The sequence below is a fragment of the Microtus oregoni genome, unplaced genomic scaffold (genome assembly GCF_018167655.1).
Source record: "Microtus oregoni isolate MIOR12 unplaced genomic scaffold, Mior012 000005F_ref0000423, whole genome shotgun sequence".
In the NCBI taxonomy this organism is placed as follows: Eukaryota; Metazoa; Chordata; class Mammalia; order Rodentia; family Cricetidae; genus Microtus; species Microtus oregoni.
In genome coordinates, this window is record NW_024543064.1 from 63,564,826 (window position 1) to 63,589,265 (window position 24,440).

Below are 24,440 nucleotides of genomic sequence, written 5' to 3' on the forward strand. Positions count from 1 at the left end.
ACTTTAAAATATATATTTATTACAGTAAATCCAAACATTATCATTATGTCTTTAAAAAAAAAAACTAGTTTATGCTTTGAATCTACAACACCAAAATTCTTAATTTTGTTTGAAACAGCCTGAAGAAATCATACTATTTTATATTTATCTAAAATTATAAATGTGTGTATAATATTTATTATGTCTTAATTTAATCTTTTTAAATAATTAAAATTTAAATTTTATTTCTACTTCAAACCCAGCACGTTAATGTTCACTAAAGTATTAAATATGCTCACGGATTACCAATATCAGTGGCCACACTTAAAAATAATCTGAGAATCGTTAAGTTTCCTGAGAGAGGAGCCTAGGTTTAAATACCTGAAATTTTAATGAAATGATTCTCATTTACATTGACCTATCTTTAAAATTTAAATCATATCTCACATTATCATGTTCCCGTGCTTACACTTCCCTAAGCAGGGAAGTCTTAACAGGTCAGGACACACTGTTACTGCTAATGCATCATAATGACTATGACTGGTCTAGGGTTCAGCTTACCCAGAACATGGCCACATTTCTTACAGCTTAGAAAAAACAGTCATCATTACACCCTCCTGACACACACATGCACATAAACATGCACAACCTGAGTCAGGAAATCAAACAAATTTTTAAAAATGCATATATCACCAAATTAGACGTGGCATTTTCCATGGGCTCAGCTATTATTGCTCAAGCTTCTGAAACTTATGGCCAGAAAACCAAAACCAAGTAACAAAAGAGGAAACTTTGGGCTGGTGAGATGGTTCAGGGGTTAAGAGTACTGGCAGCTCCTTCCAAGGACCCTGGATCGACTCCCAGCACTCACATGGTAGCTCACAACTGTCTATAACTTCAGTTCCAGAGTATCCAACACCCTGTTCTGGACCCTGCTGGCACCAGGAACACACAAGGTGCACAGATATATACATGGAGGCAAAAATCCGCACACTTTTAAAAAGTTAAAATAAAAAATAAATAAATAAAAGAAAAAACTAATGATGTGCTTTTCATAGGAAAAACAAATCACAAAGGGGAAGAATGGGGTAGATACATTCACCCCAAAATGCTATTTAATTTCCTTTACAAATAAAGACAAAGTTTGTCATCAAATTTCCCTTTATTTACTGTATCATTAGATACAGATTTAACAATCTCTCTGTGGCTAAATAAAAAACAGATGTATTTTCCTCCAAGACAATTTATTAAAATTTGTACCATAAGGGATTTCTAGGCATTTTTTAAGTATACTTTGCATAGACATAAAAAATGATCATACCTGTTTTACTAATGACTTCCTGCAGCTCGGTCATAGAACTGACAATGGCAACAAGAAGGTCAGAACTGGTGAACCAAGTAAGGGCTTGTAAACAACGTAACTGCTCCCTTTGATGCTCTGCAGAAACGGAAGGAACCTTTATGAAATGCTACAAGTTATTAAAATCCACATTTAAATTTCATAGCAGTGTTCAGCTACTTAAGTAAATCAGCCTTTGTATGCCTAGTGTTTTCTAGTTAGAAAATCTAGTTACATCTGACTAATACAACATTAAATAACAAGCATCAAAGAAGACAGACATTTCTTTTAGTTTTGGTTGTATTACAATTGCCTGATTCTTAGCAGTTGCATTGTTGGGCCTCATGAGGCCTGGGCATGAGGCCCAGTGTAACTTCTTAAGCCTAACTTGAGTTTGGTGAGGCCTAGTGCAACTTCCTGAGCCTAGCTCAAGTTTGGAGACCTGTCTCTGGCTACCCAACCTAGGCACGCCTTCTGCCAGCTGCTAACCGCTAACGAGCAGTTATTATTGGCCCTTGTTCCTTGCTCCACCTCGACCCATCCCCAGGCTTCTCACCCCTTATCTCAGCCTATATAAGTTCATGCCTGATGCAATTAAACGAGATCCTGCTTTGACATACTCAGAACTCAGAACCAGGTAAAAGTCCCGCAGGTCTGGCTCTGCCCGGGGCCCTTTCTGCCAGAGAACCCGGCATTGCATCAGGGCTGAGGACGCAATGGCAGAGCACTTGCTCCATGAAAGTAGCCTTAGGGCTGATCCCTAGGCATAAATTTTAAAAAATTAACAACTAAATCTACTGTTTTCTCAAAAATAGTAAAACATTCCCAAGAAATGTCAGTTGAAAATTTATATTTGCCTCACTTTTAAACAACTCTTCAAGATATTCTTAACTCTCTCATCATTTTATTCTTATTTTATACTGAAAGCATGGATAACTTTTAAGTGTCTGTTTTGGATTGTCACAATTGAAAACGTGAGGTATAAACATTCCACTATACTGTTTTAAAAAGATAATACAAATAAATCTAGACAATATGAAAGTTATACATAATTGCTTCATAATATCAGTTTACAAAAAACTCAAGGCTAATTTTTATAAATTAAACATTTATACACATACACATGTGAAGATGAACTGGACTATGTTACATGATTAATTCTTTGAAGGTTTGTATAGTAGATAAGCACACACATATTATATTTCACTTACATATAACTGAGATTTTTTAAAGCACAAACCATCTTACTTGGAAATTTGCGCTTGTCTTTGGGCTCTCCTGTACACACCAGCATGCCTATGCCTTCCTTACAGCTTTCCATCCAGGTAAAAAGGGAGGCACAGGATTGGCCCAGTATCTTGAGTCTGTTTGCTGCCAAAATTGCAATTGCACCTTTCCGGAATACACGAGTCAGTCCTTTGAACGGTTTTTTCTTTGGTTTGGCTTCTTCTTGTTTCTTTTCGTCTACGGCTGCCAGCGCCTGGGCTAGCGTTCTAATTTCCAGTTTGAACAATTCCAAGCTGTTGACTTGCTCCTGGAGAAAGTCTCTCTGTGTGGATAAGACACATGACCTGCTATAGAGGGGATACAATGCACCGGCCATCAGCGCACATGCCGCCAACAAGCATGTCTGTTCCCTCTGAGTCTTGGCCAACGCATTTTTGAAATGCGAATTCTCAAGAACCAGTTGTTCATGTGAGTTCTCAATACGGTTCAATTTTTCCATGTTTTTTTCAGCAATTTCTTGAAATTTCTATAAGAAAAGTCAAATAATATATATTAATAATATATATCTATATATATAAAATCTTGGAACAAAGAAGCATTTTACCAATTTTTGTTAATACAAGGAAATATACTTTAGCTCAAACTACTAGTTTCCTTCCAAAGGTCTGTGTTATGAAATATCCAGTGGCAACAGTGGGCCAGACAGCTGAGATCTGAACATGCACATTGACTGAAAATCTCTTACAACAAGCGGCTTTACATCAGCCATATCACATAAATTTGCGGGTATTTCATGAATTTCCTGTATACTTGCATGTGAATATACATATGTGGAAAGGGAAATAAATATGCTTTCTGGGCCTAATTTCTCCTTTCCACTCATCAATAATTACTATTTCCTCTTAAATAGAAACAGCACTGAAAACTGGGGGGGGGATTATAGTAAATGCTATTACTGTTGCCAAAATAAGCAATGAGCTAGATTAGTGATGTAAGAAACAGTGATCGATTAACAGTCGCCCTTTCTGACTACCGGAGACTGACGCTGAATAGAGCCTCTTGTTTCAGCTCCTAACTTCCCAAGCAGAGCACCACACAGCAGCTCCAGAGCAGGAGGGAAGGACTATGGTGAGCTGGGCCTCAGCAGCTCTCTAATCCTTTTTCTCTGATTAACATCCTTAGAATTCAAATTGTAACTTGAAACCAAAATAAACATTAACAGGAAGAACACCATTTTAGTGACTAGAAATAAACTGGCAATCATTGTGGTCGGTGGAGGCAAAGGAGAAGGGTTCTAAACTAATAGATTGTACTCTACTATTCGTTCACCACTCAGTAAATATTACAGACTACTCACAAAGGTTAATATGCTATGAAAACAGCAATCAATCATCATTATGGTGCAATGCTATAGTAGATATACACCAGGTTGTCAGAGCACCAGGGGCACCTGACAAAATGACGCTGACAAGCCTTTGAATGGACATGACAATTAAAGGAGAAAGGGGAGTGAGTTATGCAAAAGGAAAAAATTAAATCTACACCATTAATAAGGGGGCTAGACAACAGCAACCCTTTAATAATTTAGTCTAACCTCGCAAACAACCGTGATTTAAGAGCTGCAGTTAGATTTTTATTTTCCTAGTGAACCATCATGACACAGCCATGAACCTCTTTCTCTTGAATAGAAAAGTAGGGGAGTTCAATTCTAGCATTATAGTCATTTAGAAACAGAGAAATAGTATCCTCAGTATCGGCGTGGTAAAGTCAAGTTCTGTCTTCATAATGAGACTCCTTCGGGACATTAAAGGAACTATTTCTCTTTATACTACTGGTTTAAACTGTACTATGTGAAAAATTTAAAGTTGATCTTTGGGAGAGGTATATGATGTCTTATTCAAGAGTTGCCCAGTGAACACCCAGAAGAACAAAAGGCACTTGTAAAATTCACATTGGCAGGAGAGCATCAAAAGACATCAACATCTAAGGCAAGTCATCCACACGCTCAGCCACAGTGCAAGATGTGGTGTCAAAGGCTATCATGGGCAGTGCTGGTAGGCAACAGCAAAATAGTTTCAAGGTAGCAGACATGACAACCCACGAAAATAAATCCTAGGAGATAGTTTTCCAAAGACAGAAAGTAAGAGGAGACATTCAGAGGCACAGGCGAGCAGTGAACAGGAAAGGAAAGCATTAAAAAAAAAAAATCACTGCTTAAAAGATTTAATTTATTTGCATGCCTTCCCTTCAGGAAAGGAAAAGTTGAATTTTAGAAATGGATTTCCTATTGAATGGAACTGGAAACTGTATATCAAGTAAGGTAACCGAAGCCCAGAAACATCAATACCATGTTAGTCTCTCATAGGCCGATCCTACTTTAGGAATTTTAGGTTTCAGTGTTTGTTGGGAGTGACGGTAGAAGACGATAGAAGAGGTGGGCAGTAATGGAGGTGGGCAACATTGGAGGCAGAATGATTTGAGCAGGGGTGGGGTTTAAGGGGCAGGAGAGCAGAAGGGATAGAGGGATGGTTAGTAAAGACTAAGGATGCATGAAAAGGCCATGTGAAAACCTTACTCTTAATATTAAAAGCTAACTTCTAAAAACTTTAAAAGGAAGCTCCCTGCACAGATGAACAACATTGCTTCCAGAAGTCATGGTGCCAAATATGGGCTGCTTCCTGATGAGATGTTAGTAAGAGGCTCCAAGGGTATCTACAAAAATATAACCTATTACCTTTGTTCTTCATTGCCTACCACAACTAGAAACCTTATTACTAAAGGCACCAGACACTGGTTTCAGGGCATCAAAAAAATCCTACTGGAACTGAAATGGAAGGTTCCCCTGCTGGTTAGGTTTCCTGGTCACAGAAGATACTGTACAGGCTGAGGCTGCCGGGAGAGAAAAGACATCGGTAGTCTTCCCCAGCTGTGAACCCTGCAAGCTGTAATAACAAACTGCTAGGCAAGATGCATCTGCAGGTGCAACAGGTACAAGACTGTTGTGGGGATAGCCAACCACTTCCTGCTCAGATTTGAGGCCCCAGTCCACTGAAGTGAATTCATGCCCAGTATTGCAAATATGGTCAAAAGCCAAAAAGGCTGGGCCATCGCAGGCCCTGAGCAGGACAGGTGGGGAGGTTGAGGCATGGGAAACAGCTACTGCTGTTGTTTTGCTAAATGGACATGGTATCAACTGCTTTCCAGATATTTATTTTTATACCCATAGATCAGCACTGCGCTGAGTCTTAGTTAGGAATATTCGGCTTGCTGTGGTCAACAGTTAACGCACAGACTCATAACTGATAAAGGTGCTGATACTAAGTGGCTGTTGAGTATTTATTCCTATAACTTCCCCCCGCCAAAGCTCGAGGAACATTTCAGAGGAGGTAGCAGAAATAAATGGAAGAGCCAGATGCTGTGGAGGAGTGCCATGAAACACCATCTTCTCGACACTGTGTGGCCACCGCACTCATGGACTCACAGGAACTACAGTCCCCAGCACAAGAACTACACAAGGTCAAAATCCCAGTGCAAGCAGAGGAGTCTCTTGGGAAGCCCCACCTCTACCTGAGAAGCTATTGGCAGTCAATGGATGCTGGTGGAAGGGAAGTCATTTTCTTTAGTATTATAGCAACTGGTAAGTTGCTCTAGTAAATAACATCCCCACCCATGATGACACAAGCAGCCTCAATTTACACTTATTAAGCCATAAGAAAAAAAAAAGAAGAAGAAGGGAGGAAGGGAGGGAGGGACAAAGGAAGGAAATAAGGAAAAAGGGAAGGAGGGAAGGGAGGGAGGGAGGGAGGGAGGGAGGGAGGAAGGAAGGAAGGAAGGAAGGAAGGAAGGAGAGCAGAAAGTTTATCAAAAGAGAAGGGGAAATGAGATGGGGCAAAGGGGAGACAAAACTGACCAAATGTGTTGTAGCAATGTATGAAACTGTCGAGTAAAATAAAGAAATAAACATTAAATGTGTACCAACACTAGAAGGAAGGAAAGAAATAGTTTCCTCTCTTCTATAGTACATTTCCATTGTTTTTATTTACTCCAATCTTCCTTTTCTAAGACCTGGACCAGTCATGCTTCTGGTAGAAATGGTAAGCAATGAAGGAATGAGGAAATAAAGATACTGTATCTTGCCCCCACCAACATCTCCACTGAGGGTCAATCTCTGGCAGCATTATTCTACCAGTGTAACTGAACTATGTCCCATGGCTCCACACAAATACCATTAGCAAAGTAGGTAGTGCCCCAAGAGGAATGGCTATTTAAAACATGCAAGAATATCTGAGTAGCAGTGCCGACAGGGACTGTTTCCATGTACATAGCCTCATCTGGGAAGCAATCTCCAATGACATTCTGGGTACAGCTAGATGAATCAGAAGAGTAAGATTTGGAAGAACAACAGCCAGAAAGTAAGACACCATGCTCTATGACATTACAAACTGCCTAGAGAAAAGAGAATGGAGGGATCCGAGCAGTGCGAAAACATGGTGGGAGACTTGTGTGGTGAGCTAAGAATTTCATACGCCAGGAAAGCTGTAAGAGGACATGAAATCCCAGAATATTGCTACGCTGAGTAAGTGAACATGAGAATCAGAAAGGTTAATAAAAACTGCTAAGCTACAGAAGATTGGCATAGCATGCGGTTAGAGAAGCAAGTCCTGAAGCAACCCTAGACTCTCACCAAGAGTTCAAGGAAGACAAAAGCGGAAGACACTGAGAAGGTCTACGAGGATACAAAAGGCTGGTCAGCAGCAGCCATACAAGAAGAAACAAAGTGAGTCCTGGATCTCAGGCTTTTAACCTGTCTCCAACAAAACAGATGATCTGGGGAAAGATATGTGCTAATTTTATTATTTATTTCAAATGTTTAAAACATTATTGCCACTGGCATAAATCAACTGAATTGCTGAAGAGCTAAAAATTAGGCAGGCTCATTAAAGAAAAGGTTCTGGATTAAGCCGCCTGAATGTGGGTGACAGTTATGTGGCTTAATCTGTTGGGGGGAGAGGGCTGGCACTGGGGCCAAGACTTACCCTGGGTGTAAGAACTGGCTTTTTAAAGCCCATTCCCTATGGTGGGATACCTTGCTCAGCCTTGATACAGGGGGAAGGGCTTGGTTCTGCCTCAACTTGGTATGCCAGACTTTGTTGACTTCCCAAGGGAAGACTTAGCTCCTCTGAGAAGTGGCTGGGGGGTGGAACAGGGAAAGATGGGGGGCAGGAGAAGGGAAGGGAAGAGAAGGGGAACTGACGTTAATATGTAAAATTTTTAAAAAATTAAATAAAAACTATTACTTATCAACAAAAAAGGGAAAAAAAGGATTCAGGAATGAACAGGGACAAAATATACTGACATACATGTATATATGAAAATGCTGCCTTGGTGGTGGCACATGCCTTAATCCCAGCACTCAGGAGGCAGGGGCAGATGGATCTCTTGAGTTCAAGGCCAGCCTGGTCTACAGAGCGAGTTCTAGGACAGCTAGGACTACACAGAGAAACCATATCTTCAAAAGAAAAAAAAAAAGTAAAAAAGAGAGGAAAGAAGAGGGAGGGAGGAAGGAAGGAAGGAAGGAAGGAAATGAAAGAGCCATTATGAAACATTGTATGCCAACAAAATAGCTAAAAAGTTTTTTTAAAAAATTAAAAAACTTAGTTCATCTTACTTAGCACATGACAAATCCCAAACTCCTGCACAGCATACAACCGCACATCTGAGTTAGGCTCACTCTATAAATAATGAAACTAAGCCCAAGTCCTTCGGCTGGGCTCACCTATCTTATTATGCAGCCTTCCCATCTGAAGTATTCCTAGACTTTCCCCTCAAGTCACAAGCCTTCCCCTGTGAAGCCATCCTCCAGCTAATGAAAATGGAGAGCTGGGTCCTCCTTTCCACGAGCCTGAACGCTGCACGGTTTCCAATGTTCTCCAGCTCCCTCCCATCTCCCCTCACACCATCAGAACATCTTCACGCCCCACTTCAGCCATCTCTTCTGACATCCTTTGCTATCATTGCCATCCATACTGGTCTAGACTTTCCCTGAGCTGAAGGAGCGCTTAGGCACTCAGTCACCACACTGTCACCTACTGACTCCGTGTGTCTCTATCCCCTCGTCCCCAGTACTTTGACTGACTCTTCCTAGAGGACAAGGATCACTTGCTATGCAGTCTGTCACAGTGCTCTATACTCTGCAGGTAGCTAACAAACACCAAGTGACTTAAGTAGCTCTTTATAAAAAAATATCCATCCCTGGGCTTAGCACAGTTTTGTCCATAACAGCAACTGAATAAAGGCCTAATTGATGAGAAAAGCTTTACAATGTAAAGAAAAGGGAAGAAAAATCAAGTAAAAATAAGGTAATTTCCAGATATATTTTAGAACTAACACATCAAAATTCTATTTTAAATCAATTCGGACTTTCCGTGGGGACTCTCAGCGATATACATTATTTACTACGAAGTTCTCTTGAAGAACAAAGCCTGTTTGATAGTCAGGCTAGAATCAGCTGTACAGCAAATCTGCCCTTAAAGAAAAGCCAGTGTTCTCCACCCAAGGATATTAAAGGCCAATATTTTTAAAACAAACATAACACACATCAATTTCATATGAGGCAAAAGCATTATTCATACTGAAATAACCTACTCTACCTTAGGGTGTTTAATTTAAAATAATAATAATAATAATAACAATAATCTCAAAGTCTTCCAGAAAACCATTCTTATCTTGAACTTTTAATAACTCAAAGTATAGGATGCATAGCTTTTACCCAAACATCTTTAACATAACAAAACTATTATGTAACGTGACTATTTTTCCTTTTCTCACTGATAAATTCAAAAGTCAGTCCAAAATCTGGAAAAAAAAAAAAAAAGGACAACTTCTTCCCTGTGGGAATGTGCCTCCTGAAACATGGGCTTTCAGGGCTGCCTGCTAAGCTTGTAGAACCCTGCAAGCTTTGAAATGCTGGGCCAGAAGGCCAGGAAACAGACTGATCTTAATCAGGTTATGCTGTTCCTTATGATAGCACAAATCACAAACTAGTTTCAGATACCAGGGACTTCAGGCACAACACCTGTATAAATTACTTACCTTGCCTTTTATGCAATGACAATATTGAAAAAATGGCAAACACAGACGTATGATATACATACACCTCTTCTAAAACAAAGTGTCTTTTGAGGAGACTGATCTCTCATACAGCGATGCTGCGGTTGAAATGATACAGACACTTTCAATGACAGTTTGGCTGTTATTCAACAAGCGAAACAGAATTACTGAATTATTTAGTAATTCAATTATCTGTATCAAAATTACACTATATGTTTGCATGTATATACATAATCCCTCAAACTCCATAAGGATTAATAATTTAACTAATAATTAAAAGTATTATCATTACATAATTTAGCATGTCAAACATATGAGCCAAGAAAGAAAATATGCTGAAGTTTATGCTTTTATTTCTAATACAATATGAATTATAGAAGTCCCTTTAGCTTAACCAAATCTTCCTGTCTTCCTGGGGTGGGGGAATGTATGTGTGTGTGTGTGTGTGTGTGTGTGAGAGAGAGAGAGAGAGAGACAGAGACAGAGACAGAGACAGAGAGACAGAGATTCTCCTTTTCATTAGACAGAGTCAGTGTATTGATACAAAATATGCTTGCTCTGTTGAAGTTTTATTAAAAGATAAACAGTATTCAAAAAGTCAGCAGTACTCCCTCTCCGTTCTAACCGATTCCACTCCTCCCGTCAGACCTACAGATGGGAATGGCTCGGATCTCTCCTCTATCAATAGGAGACTCCTCTCCTTCTCAAACTCTGGCCTCCTCTTACAAATTGACAGCATTCCTTGGGTAATTAACATATTGTAACAAACCTTATACTATACAATTGTTCAGGTGCCTCTCCAAATAAATTTTCTGTTTGTTAAAAGATGAGCTATGCATTATACCTTTCTGTTTAGTGCCTCCACAACAAACACAGTGTCCCGTATATACAGTATATAATGAAAAGTATTTTTTATTAATTTTAACTAAATTATATTAAACTACATTGATTCTTTACCTACAACAGTAACTTTCAAATATAATGCATTATACTAAATCTTTTATTTCTCAGGAAAATGAACTAAGGAAAACATGAATTAAGAGAACTACCACTCGTGTGGGTAGGTAACAATGTCGATTATCTTAACTTCTTCATATAGTATCATGCTTGATTATTAGCTGCCAAAATCATTCAGTGATGTGAATCAGAGAATAAAGAACTGGTATTTCATTAGATAGATATTTTTCAGACATTGTTTTACATATAAAACTCCCATGTATTTCTAAAAGAAACCGTGCTACAGGATACTATAAAAAGGACTAGAAGCTAAGGATGACAATGCATTAAACCAGTCCATACGTCTCACCTTATACCTTACTTCTAAATGCCTTGTCCTCAATGATTTACATTGGTTACCTACATTTTAATCCTGTTCCCAGAACTTCCTTCCTACACAAATAAGGTGCTAACAGTTTCCAAACTATTTTCCTCACGTGAGATAGAAATGATGCTTAAATGGCCTACCTATCTCATGTGGTTGTGGCTGTCTGGGGGAGGAAGCTCGCAAAGGCACGCAAAAGCACTAAAAACAAGTCTAACAAGTATTATATAAATCCAGCAGCATTATCATTAACTAAAACAATTATGCTGAAAAGACTTTCAAGCATCCATTAGCGGGACCCACTCATGACTCGATCCCTCCACAAGCATGGACACAGCACATCAAGCCATCACATACACCTTCAGGAACATCCCTCCAACCATACCAATAAACTCTGTGTGTGTGTGTGTGTGTGTGTGTGTGTGTGTGTGTGTGTGTGCGCGCGCGCCTGCATGCCAGAGGAAGGCATCAGATCCCATTATTTTTGTTTGTAAGTGGTACCTTCGAAGTGAACTCAGGACCCCTAGGAAGAGAGTTCCCAGTGCTCTTCAGCCGAGTCTTCTCTTCAGCTCTCCTACATTGCATTTTTCCCTCTCTTGCTATTGAATTCACTTTAGAAACTTAGTCATAAAAGGATGATTAGCTATTAAAATATTTTTCTCTATAATTCTAAAAAATATTCAAAGATGAAGTGGAACTCGTATATTAAAAATATACATAAATAAATGAGTTAATTTAAAGTGCAATGTAGAACCACAAACCTAAATTTTTTCACTATTTACTTAATTTTATTTTAATATATTGTTTATTTTGTACATCTTAGTGTGTGTGTGTGTGTGTGTGTGTGTGTGTGTGTCTGTGTGTGTAGGGAGGGAGGTAGAGCAAGAGGGTCCTGAGGATCCAACTCAGGCTATCAGGCTTGGCAGCAAACATGCATTTTTACCCACTGAATCATCTCACCAGCCCCACTTCCTTCTCCATTTTAAAGTCATGTGAGTTTACAGAAATGTCAAAGTTTAACTCTGAAATAAACATTGCATCAAGTGTTACTATGGCTCAACGGAGAATGAAAAATCCTTACTTCTAGAATGTACGTTCTTGGTCCACTAATTTAATTATTTTCAGATAAAAAGGAAAAAGGAACATAAACACTAAGATTAGAAAGTAAAGTTAGTCCATGGATGGAGTTACCCAGATGACTCAGCAGAACAGACACTTAAGATGTATTGTGGGATGCTTCAGATATATTTAGACTCAAGAACTCTCCCACCGCTCAGCTAGCATAAATCACCGAAAACTAAAAACATGCTAGGATACCAAAACTGGTTTTATTTTTGAAACCAGCTCTACGGGTTTCATTTATATAATGATATTTATACATCACTATTACTTTCTTCAAATAAAAACAATTGAAATTACAATATCGTTTATTCACTAACCACTCATTTATAAAAACCAGACATTAAACAAATCCATAAATAAGTATTTTGTTTCCTACAAATCCCCTTTACTAATGATTATTTCCATATGACATCACCAACCCCTACCACCCACAATCCTAGACAATGGCTATGCTCACCCATGTTCTTATGAGCATAATCTTGGAAAATTAACTGAGTGACATCAAATAAAATATCTTATTTACATTTAGCTCTTACAATAACCAACTCCATACAATTGATTCTAACAAAATTTTCTAAAATAAAATCCATAGATCAGGTAACATGTATCGTAACAGTTCTGAACTCAATATGAAGCCAAAATGAATTATCCCTGCATACCCAATTGTACTTCATGAAGTTGCAAACATGAACATAATACAGCCAATATATAATACTAAATTATTTTTATAAATAATGAAATAAGAGTTTTAATTTACAGACGTATGCACAAAACCTAAGTGTAACAAATTCTTTTAGAGAAAAGTCTTCAAGACTTCTCCTAAAAACTGCTTGCTGTCAGCATTTGTGATGACATAAGCCATCACTTCCAAAGGTAAAGTGCAAGCCCGTGGGATGGCTCAGTAAGTGAGGGCACCCGTCACCAAGCCTGACAACCAGAGTTCAATCCACTTCAACACTCTGTGGACAATACACACACACACACACACACACACACACACACAAACACACACACAAACCCCAAATAAATAAATATTTAATTTAATTTTTAAGTGATTTGTTACGCCATCCTACACATATGGAATCAAGTGAGTTTAAGAAACTGCTAGCTATTGAAACTAAATTAGTGTAGCATGGAAAACAAGGAGTGGGTGAAATAAAGCACAGAATATATAAATATAGTAATCTCAGACCTTGCAAAGGTACAAAAGCAGTTCAATATAGAAAATATAGTCTTTATTGGCCATATAAGGTGACCCAACTTCAACTGCAGCATTTAGAAGGCAGAGGCAAGAAGATTTCTGCAAGTTCAAGCCAACCTGGTTCAAGCTAATTCCTTCATAGGAAATTCCAGGCAGCTCACTGTGAGACCTAGAGAGAGACAGACAGAGACAGAGACAGAGACAGAGACAGAGACAGAGAGATGGAGAGACAGAGAGACAGAGAGGAAAGAGAAAGTATTGTCTTTTCGATTGAAGAACCATATCCAAAAAAAAAAGCCAACCTCAAAAGCCAACCTCAACCCATACCTCACACTTCCACAAAAATTAGCTCAAATTTTACGTAGACCTACTTTACAAAACTTAGAAGGCAAAGTGACTAAAAGGAAAAACTAAGGGGAAATTCTGATTATGCACTTCAAAAATTTTTATCCATAAAACCAAATATTAAAAACAGAAACTTTATCAAACACAAATGCTTCTGGGGTGTAGCTCAGCTGGTAGACTAGTACTCAGCTGGGATGTGTAAGACTTGCATTCAATATCAACACTATGAAAAAAAATTAAAATGCTTCTTCTGTAAATTGGGTGCTGCTAATTGGACAGGAGAAAATATCTGTAAACATATTTCTGACAAATGACAAATTTTAAATGTGTGCAAAACTTCAAAAATAAAGACTAAGAAAAGAACCCAAGCCAAGTTTGTGACTCAGGATCTCAGCTCTTAGGAGAGTGAGACAAGAGGGTTGCCATTGTTATGGTTTTTGTCTCTTTAAGAGGCAAGCCATGCCCACTACCCGTGACCCCTGCTCCCCCAACCCCTGCCATCTTGGATCTCCTACTGTTCCCTCTTCACATGCCTGTCTCCCCACTTCCCCTCTTCTCTGTCTCTCTGTTCTCTTCTCCTTCTTCCCCCACACTCTCTCTTTCCTCTAAGTAATAAATATTCAATTCTATTCTGTATGATGTGCCTTCCTTCTACCCGCCGCCTGCTCACACCGACCAGCATGGCGGGACCAGCCGACCAGGGACCACTGCCTGCCACTACAAGGCCCTCAGCCATCTGTCTTGGGACTGGCTGCTCCCCAGAGCCTGCTGCCTGCCTACTGCCACCTGGGACCTGCCAGCATTTTTAAAAAATCATAAAATCCCAGGACACATAGTAAGTTCAAGGTCAGCCTGGACTACAAGGAAACCTTGTCATAGTATAAAATAAATAAAATAAGCCAGGAGTAGTAATAGTATGTGCCTTTAATCCTAGCATTTGGAAGGCAGCAGGAGGAAGATCTCTATGAGTTAGAGGCCAGCCTGGTCTATAGAGTGAATTCCAGGACAGCATGAGCTAAATAGTGAGACCTGTCTTGAAAATAAATAAATAATGGACAAAAGATGTGCACAGGGCTGAGGATGTACACAGGGCCAGGGATGTGCATAGGGCCGGGGATGTGCACAGGGCCGGGGATGTGCACAGGGATGGGGATGTGCACAGGGCCGGGGATGTGCACAGGGATGGGGATGTGCACAGGGCCAGGGATGTGCACAGGGATGGGGATGTGCACAGGGATGGGGATGTGCACAGGGTTGGGGATGTGCACGGGGCTGAGGATGTGCACAGGGATGGGGATGTGCACAGGGATGGAGATACACCTTAGTAGTAAAAGTGCTTCCTACCATGTACAAGTTCCTGGATTCAGTAAAACAGAGGGAGGGAGGAAGGGAGGGAGAGAGGGAGAGGAGGAGGAAAAGAAAAACAGAACCAAAGAGGACAGGGGGAAGAAAAGTGAAAAGGGGAGGGTATAGGAAGGGATAGGGAGAGGAGGAGAGAAAAGAGAAGAGGAAGGGAGGGGAAAGGAGAGGAATAGGGAAAGAGAGGTGAAAGGGAGGAGAGGAAATCAGTAAAATTGCTCAAATAGGAACAGTTTGAGCTGCTTTCCTCTTTCATCAGACTCCCACATATTTATACAAGAGAAAGGAAACCTTAGGATTATATAAAAAACATTTTCATTGAATCTATAAATAGTCTTTGGTAGAATTGCCATTTTTACTATGTTGATCCTCCCAATCCAAGAGCAAGGGAGATCCTTCCATTTTCTGGTATCCTCTTCAATTTCTTTCTTCAATGCCTTGAAGTTCTTGTCAAATAGATCTTTCACTTCCTTGGTTAGAGTTACCCCAAGATATTTTATGCTGTTTGTGGCTATCGTGAAGGGTGATGCTTCTCTGATTTCCCTCTCTGCTTCCATATCCTTTGTGTATAGGAGGGCGACTGATTTTTTGGAGTTGATCTTGTATCCTGCCACATTACTAAAGGTGTTTATCAGATGTAGGAGTTCTTTGGTGGAGTTTTTGGGGTCGCTTATGTACACTATCATATCATCTGCAAATAACGAAAGTTTAACTTCTTCCTTTCCAATTCGAATCCCCTTGATCCCCTTATGTTGTCTTATTGCTATTGCTAAAACTTCAAGCACAATGAGGGCTGATAAGAAGCCAAAGACAATGGCACTGGGTTTTGATCCTACTTCATGTTCTGGCTTTGTGGGAGCCTAGCCAGTATGGATGTTCACCTTCCTAGACCTGGATGGTGTTGACCTTGGACTTTCCACAGGGCAGGGAACCCTGACTGCTCTTCGGACTGGAGAGGGAGGGGGAGAGGAGTAGGGGGAGGAGGAGAAGAGTGGGAGGAGGGGGAGGGAAATGGGAGGCTGGGAGGAGGCGGGAATTTCTTTTTTTTTCTTTCAATAAAAAAAACATTTTCATAAATATTAACCACAACTGTTAAAAAATAAGGAACCAAAGGCCCATTAGCAAATGTCCAGAGATAAGAAAGCAACTATACAGTCAAAAAATGAAAAGCACCCCAGAATGAAAAATGATTACCTGCTGATATACATAAGACATGGAGGTGTGTCTTCCTAAGTGAAAGGTGTGGCCTGGATGTCTGCATACCTCACTTGTGCACTGCAGGGCACCATGGCAAGGGCAGGGCTATATAGATGGCCACCAAGTCTGTGCCTCCTGTGTGTCCTAAGTATGCCCAACTCCTAAGACTGTACAGTGAAGCAAGGAAATACTGTCATAAATTACATAAGAACAATTTATATAGGGAAAAAAATAACCTGAGCTCCTATTAGGCAGCACACAGGTGTTAATTATGACTGACCATACAGACATAAAAACTAAAACCATGAAACTTCTAGAAAATAATAATAAGGGCTTATTATCTTCACTGCCTTGGGGTAATGGAAGATTACTATAACAAAAACAAAGAACCAAAACTGAAAAAAAATGTTTGATTTCTGTGAGAACAAAAAGTGATATTACCATTTTGGAAAAATCCTCATACAGTTTCTTCATACAACTAAGTATGACCTGACAACTGCACTCTTTGTAGGCAGCCAAGAAAAATGAAACCATACATTCACAAAACACTTATACAATAGTTTTCACATAAAACTAATTTATAATAGCCCCAAACTGGAAATAAACCGAATATCCACACCCATCAATCAAATTGTGATGTAGCTATGAAATGGAATACTATTAAAGCATAAAAATAACAAACTACTGATAAATAACAACATAACTAATATTATATTCAACATCAACATTGCATAGAATAATTCAACTCCCAATGAATAAATACTGAATGATTCCATTTATAAAAAATTCAAAACCTTGTGTCACTGATGAGTAATGAGGAACAGGAGGACAACAACTGCCAATGAAAAGTAAAAACTGACTGGCAGAGGGTACAGAATATTCTGACGATGGAAATGTTTGAAGCCTTGGTAGAGTAAGACTATATGAATGTTTACATAAACCAAAACACCAAATTGGCCATGCTGAGAGGCACACACTTATTTATATACCAGCACTAGGAAGGCTGATGCAGGAAGATTGTGAATCCGTGATACATAAAGACAGTCTGTCTCGGGGGTGGGGGATCAAGCTATACACTTGTGAATACCCTACACTGAACTAGACCTTTTACTTCGGTTTGAAAATATAAACTACATCATATCAGTACCTGAATATAATGAACAAATGGCTGTTTTCAAGAAATACGTTTACTGACTAATTCAAATCCACACAGAAATGCTGAACCTCACATAGGGCTATAATTTTCTATTCTTAGTCAAAGCTTACACCTCGGAATTATTTTACAACTGTAAATCTACCTCTCATATTAGTAGATATGAGAGTCTCACCATTATGACACCATCACTGAGGAAAGCTTTACTCTGGCCCGTGATCCATGGGCTCTGTCACTAGTGAACAACAGCTCCATGATTTGCAGGAGGAAGAGGGCAGAAACAGAGAGAATGGGCGGGGCCCGGACCTCTTCCTAGGTTACCCCCAGCAAGCTACTTCCTACCACCTGGATCAGCCTCCTATTGCTTGTCACCTCCCAATAATGCCATCACAGCCAACAGAAACTGTATCTGCTAGGTAGGAATGCAAGGGACTCTAGCACTTCACCAGAGCCTACCAACTTGCAAGTAAACTCCCAATTCATGAGCTCATAAAAAATTTCACATTCGACCTCTAAGTCAGTATAACACATTTTAACCACATATAAGTTTAAGTAATAGTTCAACTGAATGAAGCCCCCAAAATGGAATTAACTCCATAAAAGAATATTTACACTGCCATATGTTACCAGACCTCCTAATGCTTTATTGAAAAATTAATAAAAGATTTCTTCATTTAACTGAAAAGATTAGGGTTTTAAACAACAACAACAACAAAACTATCTTCAAACTCAAGTAAAGATGATCCTTGTGACACAAACAGAAACAGACAAGGTATTTTGTCATATCAGTAAAACAGGTAACATATCTAATGTTATATGAGAACTAGAATTATAGTTGCAGGTCCTATTGCAAAATGACTGTGATACATTATTTTATCTTCTATGCTAGATTTAATCGGGAACATAAGATTTAGGTAGTTAAACATATTTTCTCCATATGAATTATTGCCATTTATATATTGTTAACTATCATCCCTGCCTATAAGAAGTAGCATAATGATTAATGAGTGTTTGCGTGGACATAAACAGGTTCTATGAGATCTTCAAAAAGGTTAGAAATGATACAAAAAGAAAACATTTGAAGCATGGTGGTGCACACCTTTAATCCCAGCATGTGGGAGGAAGAGTAAACAGATCTCTGAATTTCAAGCTGGCCAGGGCTACATAATGAGACTCTGTCTAAAAAGCGGGGTGGGGGGAGGGGGGAGGAGAGAAAATGGTTAAACAGAACAGGTATTTTTTCTAATACTTTTATTAATTATTTGCAGATTTCCAAGAGTGTTTCAGTCTGATTCAGCTGGCTCCTCCCATATATTCTCCAGCTCTCCGGAGAGTAGCCTACCTGTGCCCTCCTCTGCACCTCCAGGAGAAGTTCAGAATACTGGAATTCCAGCTCCTTCTTTTGTTTGTGCCAACAGCTCTCTTGGGCCTTGATCTGCTCGGCCACTTTGTTGAAGGTGTCTTCCTGGGTCTGTTGAAGTTCTCTCATTGTATCAGACTTGTTTTTACAAATATACTCCAGATGACTTATCTACAAATGGAAAGGAAGTACAGACTGAGACACGGCATCACATCTGTGGATCAAGAAAACACCTATATTCTCCACTACAGAGAATATTTACATAGAAATATTTTAAGTTAAAGATGTTAATAAAGTAAGAACCATAAATTATGGGGGAGGGGAGCATACCAGACAGTTTAGCAAAAAAAAAAAAAAAAAGGACTGATATCATTTTCATACCTAAACAATGAATTCTTATTTTTTCTCTTTCTAATATTGGGATGTCTTCAGTGAGAAAGAAAATATTTAAGTGGGATTTACAAATGAGCAAACATTTTACATATAACACAGACCATTATACCCAGTTTTCTTCTAAAATGTGTGTGCATGTCAGTTGATGCTTTGAAGCTATGAACGTCTATTAAAAACATCATCTAAGAGAGGCAAAGCACATATTTAATTATCAGTTTTAACCACTGACACTGACTCACAATCACAGACAGCATCTGTTCCTCAGTTTAGTCCCACGTTTCCTAGCCCCATTTCACAATGCCTTTGGTTGTACTGTTAATACACTCAAGATAAAATGCTCAATAATACAAGATCTCACCCCTGAAGCTGAGCCATTTCATTAGTACAATATATATTTTTTTAAACTCACAGAACTATTTCTTCTCTTCTGGTCCTTTATCAGTGAATGTCACTGTACCTGAGACCTAAACATTGCACCACAGTTTGTCATAAACACAGTTCTGATCCGTTCAACAGGCCCAGGGTAAGTAATGGTACCTTAAATGGTAACGCACATGACCTACTACACCTCCTAACTTTCTACAGCAAGAGCAGGGCTATTTTCTGTTTGGAAAAGACTGAATTCCTAGGTTTATAGAATGGTAAAGTGACCATAAAGTCTACTGTTTTAATTATAAAATATACATTTCCCATTCTAAAATATGGATTGTTTTCTCAGTTTGTGACATTTGAAGAAACAAGCCAAAATATAATTTAAATTTTCTAAGTACTTTTAAAACAATACTTCATATTTCCTAAGCAAAGACTTTTAAGATGATGTTTTTTAATAACTACATCCTGATTCTATCTTGTGCTAACATAAAGAGTTGGTTTATTAATGTAAATGACTAAGTTCTTTGAATTGCTTCATCAGTAAGATTAATTTATTTTCTCTTAATTAGGTCCCTGTGGCTAATACTGGCTAGTAGTATTAGCATGTCCTGCACAGAAAGTGGAGCTTAGAGACTTCATACAGACTTCAGTCACATTTACATGCCCACAGCAATGGCATCAAACTGAGTTGTAGACAAGCCATAATTAATGGTACTGAATTATTAACATTCAAATTCTTTTTGAAATAAGACGAATGTCAGCCTCTCTTAATGATACTGTGATGTGGACAAATGTCACTGAATTTAATAGAGGTATCTGGTGCCTGAGGACAGCTACCTTCTCATTAGCCCTGTTGAGGTCTGCAATGAGGGCATCAACATTCTCCTGCAAGACTGCACAGAGCTCAGACCACGAGAATTTATCCAGCATGCCTTCTGGTTGCTTTATGAGCACACAGCCTGCTACCAAGTGCTGATACAAGGTGTGAAGGAAGGTTAGTTTCTCCTGCAAGAAAAAAGGACTCGTTAACTCCTGAATATAAACACTGTAGGAAGTAAAATACACAATACAAATAATAAAGCATTTTTTCATCATCTAGAAGGAAAATACCCAAGCTATTTTCAGCTAGAATCGTTTAGATGGCCTTTTTCTCACATTCAGAACCAAGCATTAGATAAAATACTAATGTCCACTATAAAATGCTTAGACTTCTCAGACACTCAAAACACAACTGTAATTAGATGTGATCCAACTTGTTACTGCTGGGATGTGAGCACCTGTTTAGGTCTAAGTTTTAACATCCATAATACAAGGTATCTGGGTTCATTTTTTTACAAGAATCTTCAATTTGAAGCCAATAGAGTAATTTTACAATCTCCTACTTCTAGTTATAAAGCAGATGCTAAGTCATAAAATGGCACTGAGAAGAGAGTGTGTTCTACACTACCGACAGGCACACGGTATCGGTATCTGTCCGCTTGTCTACAATCATGCAGCTTCCTTCCTTCCCTAGAGAACCAACTCTACTCACCACTTATAGGAAATCTATCCCGACCCCTTAGGCCAAGCACACAGTGATATGAAAGACATGGAAGAAGGGCTCATTTGTTTTCCCCACTCAGAGGTTTATATTGTATTCGGCACACTAGGCATCTGTTGGTGTTTACGTATTACAAAGTAGCAGAGCAATTTAAAGTGGACAGGCTGACTAAGACACACTTTCAAAACTGTCCAATTAGAAATAGGTTTGAAAAACACTTTAAAAGCATATTGTCATTACAATCACTAACTATCCCCTGCTGAATGGCCCAGAGATATTTACTCTGCTCTAGAATCCAGTGTAACCCTTACTCCTCATGAGCACAATTGGAGGACTTAGTTACTAAGATGACAGACAGCCCTCTTCATCTAAAAACATGAAACCCCAGAAGATGAAGTAATTGCGAAACTGCAAACGGTACATTTTATTAGACAGAACCAGTCTCCTCAAAATGTCTTAATACAACGGGAGGACAAAAAACTTGAAAGAAGAAAAAATGGGAAAAAATGGAAATTAAAACATCGATTTAAAAAAAACTAAATATGGTAAATGAAAGACTTTGTTTTGTTATTGGAAACTGCAGCAATTGTTTTCTTGAGCATTTCAAAGTAAATGAGAGTAATTCATGTGTATATGCCTCATTTTCTCAAATACAGAAACTTAAAAATAAAAAGTAAAAAGTAAATGAATATAATTATACCAGAAATGGATCAATAAATGAAAAGTAAAAAGTAAATGAATATAATTATACCAGAAATTGATCAATAAATAAAAAACTGCTGGGTGCACGCCTTTTATCCCAGCACCTGGGAGGCAGAGGCAGGAAGATATCTGTGACTTTGAGACCAGCAGGTCTACACAATGAATTCCAGGAGAGCCAGGGCTCTGTAGAGAGAAACCCTGTCTCAAAGAAAAAAGAAAGAAAGAAAAAGTACAAACTGCTGCTACAAATGTACTGTTCATTGTTCCTTTAAAAGCAGTTAAAAATAACTTCTACACTTTCAAGTGGTTTGAAGTGTATAAAAATCTGATTGAGTATAATCGTACAAGTGTAATATTCAGGGACTAAAATCATTGTTTCCCCACATTTTTACTAAGATCTCAGCTCTGCTCACAGAAGCTCCTCCACAAGGATAACTCATTGTGTCATCACGACGTCCTTTTGGCTCGGGCTGTGACAAAGCAGGGATGGAAGTCGTCCATTTGGTGTGAAAAGATCATCACAAGATCTAAAGTTAATTCACACATGTTGAACCCAACCACAGCACTCTAGACACTGACGTCACAATGCAGTCTGGCTTCTGGTTTCCTTTGCTTTAACCATTGTCTGCTGTGTAGGACAATTCCAGTCCCTTCATGTGGACACAATTGAAATCCCAGACTATGAGTGTGGAAAGAATGTTTCCTTTCTACTCTCTTGGCATTGGAGTTTGTATTTGTTGAAATAATTAGTACAATATGCAGGAATTTAGATAAACAAATCTATCAACTATAAAAGCTCTATATCCAGAAGTAAAAGAAAATTATAGAATAAACTGGTTCATACAGAATATGAAAATTTTGTCATGACATTTTCAGAATGAATCATGAATAACACTTGAGAGACAGTCCAGCAATGAAGAGCACTGACTGCTCTTGCAGAGGATCAATGTCCAAGTCCCAGCACCCACATGGAGGCTCACAAACGCCTGTAACTCCAGGTCCAGGAGCTCCAGTATCCTCTTCTGGCCTCTGTGGGGACCAGGCATCCATGAGGTACACAGACATACGTGCAGGCAAAGCATCCATAGCATAAAATAAAAACAAATAAATCTCAAAATAATTTTAATAAGTTACTAATAATTATAAATGGATAGACAACTATTCAGAGCATCCAACTTACAGTTTTAATTTTGTGAAACTTTTCTTTTTCTCAGTTTTTATTAGTATAACATAATTATAAAGAATAAGGAGACAGTATGGAGTTGTTTTTCCTGTTTTACAGTTAAGGAAATTGAGATGTGGGGTGACAAAACCCCACATGGCTTGTCCCCAGGCAGGCTCTGTGTAAACAGAAAAAACGGGATCCAAGTCCAAATCTATTTGCTTCCAAAAAAATATTCTTCCATCAACACACTATAGAATTACTCTAATAAAAAATGATGTTGTTACTGGCAAAGAGGCCAACACGGCAGTGTGAGATAGGACAGATCCAAGCAGGGGAAGAAAGTTGATGTCCACGTGACAGAAGGCTGAACTAGGTTACCTCTTTTTTTTCCACAAATTAGGACAAGGAAGAGGAACAGAGGAAGTGATTTTGCAGCTATGAGGAGCATTTCAAAGTGTGATACTCAGAACATTTTTTAAATTAAATCAAATATGAGTAACACCAGTCACTGGTGCAATGCAATACACAGGGGTACGGTCAGTGAACGGCCTTCCTGTCCCCCTTCTGTCTGGGTGATACCTCAGTGTCCTTACGAAAAGTCTGGGACAGTTTCTGCAGCTCGTTCTCAGACTGGGTGGCTCGCGCCTTCTCCTTCTCCCAGCAGTGCAGCACATTCTGCAGCTCCACCTTCAGTGTGCTTATCAGGGCCTCTCGGTCTGCACACTTGGTGCGCAAATGACTGAGCTCCTTGTGGACCTCAGTCAGCTTCTCCTGAAGTTCCTGTGAGAAAAACCACATAAAGAGACTGTAGGATGGCAGAAGGTGAGAAGCATGCAAAGAGCAAATACTTGGTGAAAACCTTCAAAACATTAGTATAAAACAAACACCATTTGCTTATGATGCTAAACATTTACAGTACTTTACTGAATTTATTTTCTAAGTAGAATATTTTCATTCAAAAATTAGAAAATTTGTAGTGTTCAAGCATATAAATTTTATTAAAACTGTTTATTCCAAAAAGTTACTCAAAAAAAGTTTTCTCTTTAACTTGTTATTTTAAAAAGGTAATTTTTAAAAAACAACTTTAATAACACTTAAACAACATGGAAACCCATAAATCTTTCTGCATTTACTATAAGGACATTTACTCTCCAATGGCATTCCAAAGACTAATAGCAATGTCAAGAATGAGATGTAAAATTCTAAGCTGTGCTATCAAATGGCCTCCATTACAGATTCAGTTTCGACAGCAACTCTATAAAACCCCAATGAATATTGAGAAACTCACATTCTGCAGCATTGTAACTAACACAGAAAATAAAATCAACTATTTGCTTGAATCTTAGCCAACTGGGCCTCACCCGTTAGCCAGACATGCTGTACTAAAAACAATGGATCCACCCAAAAGTGACCAAACTGACTCTACAGACAGATATGCTCATGCAAAATGTGCTTAGTACGTATTTAAAGCAGGACACTAAGTCTCAAAGCATTGTAGTCTGTAATATTATAATTATATCAGAGAAATTAATTGTTCCTTTAACCAAAACAGTTC

General features: G+C 38.8%; 1 protein-coding gene across 1 annotated transcript in view; it reads right to left on the reverse strand.

Moving 5' to 3' along the window:
* Positions 1-24,440, reverse strand: part of Ccdc171 (coiled-coil domain containing 171) — a 341,586-nt gene that overhangs the window by 202,736 nt on the left and 114,410 nt on the right. The window contains exons 14-18 of the mRNA XM_041652374.1: positions 23,465-23,665; positions 20,316-20,483; positions 18,696-18,884; positions 2,567-3,071; positions 1,301-1,417 (exon numbers count right to left, since the gene is read on the reverse strand). Of these exons, the coding sequence (XP_041508308.1) occupies positions 1,301-1,417; positions 2,567-3,071; positions 18,696-18,884; positions 20,316-20,483; positions 23,465-23,665 (1,180 nt within the window). The remainder of the gene's footprint in view (positions 1-1,300; positions 1,418-2,566; positions 3,072-18,695; positions 18,885-20,315; positions 20,484-23,464; positions 23,666-24,440) is intronic.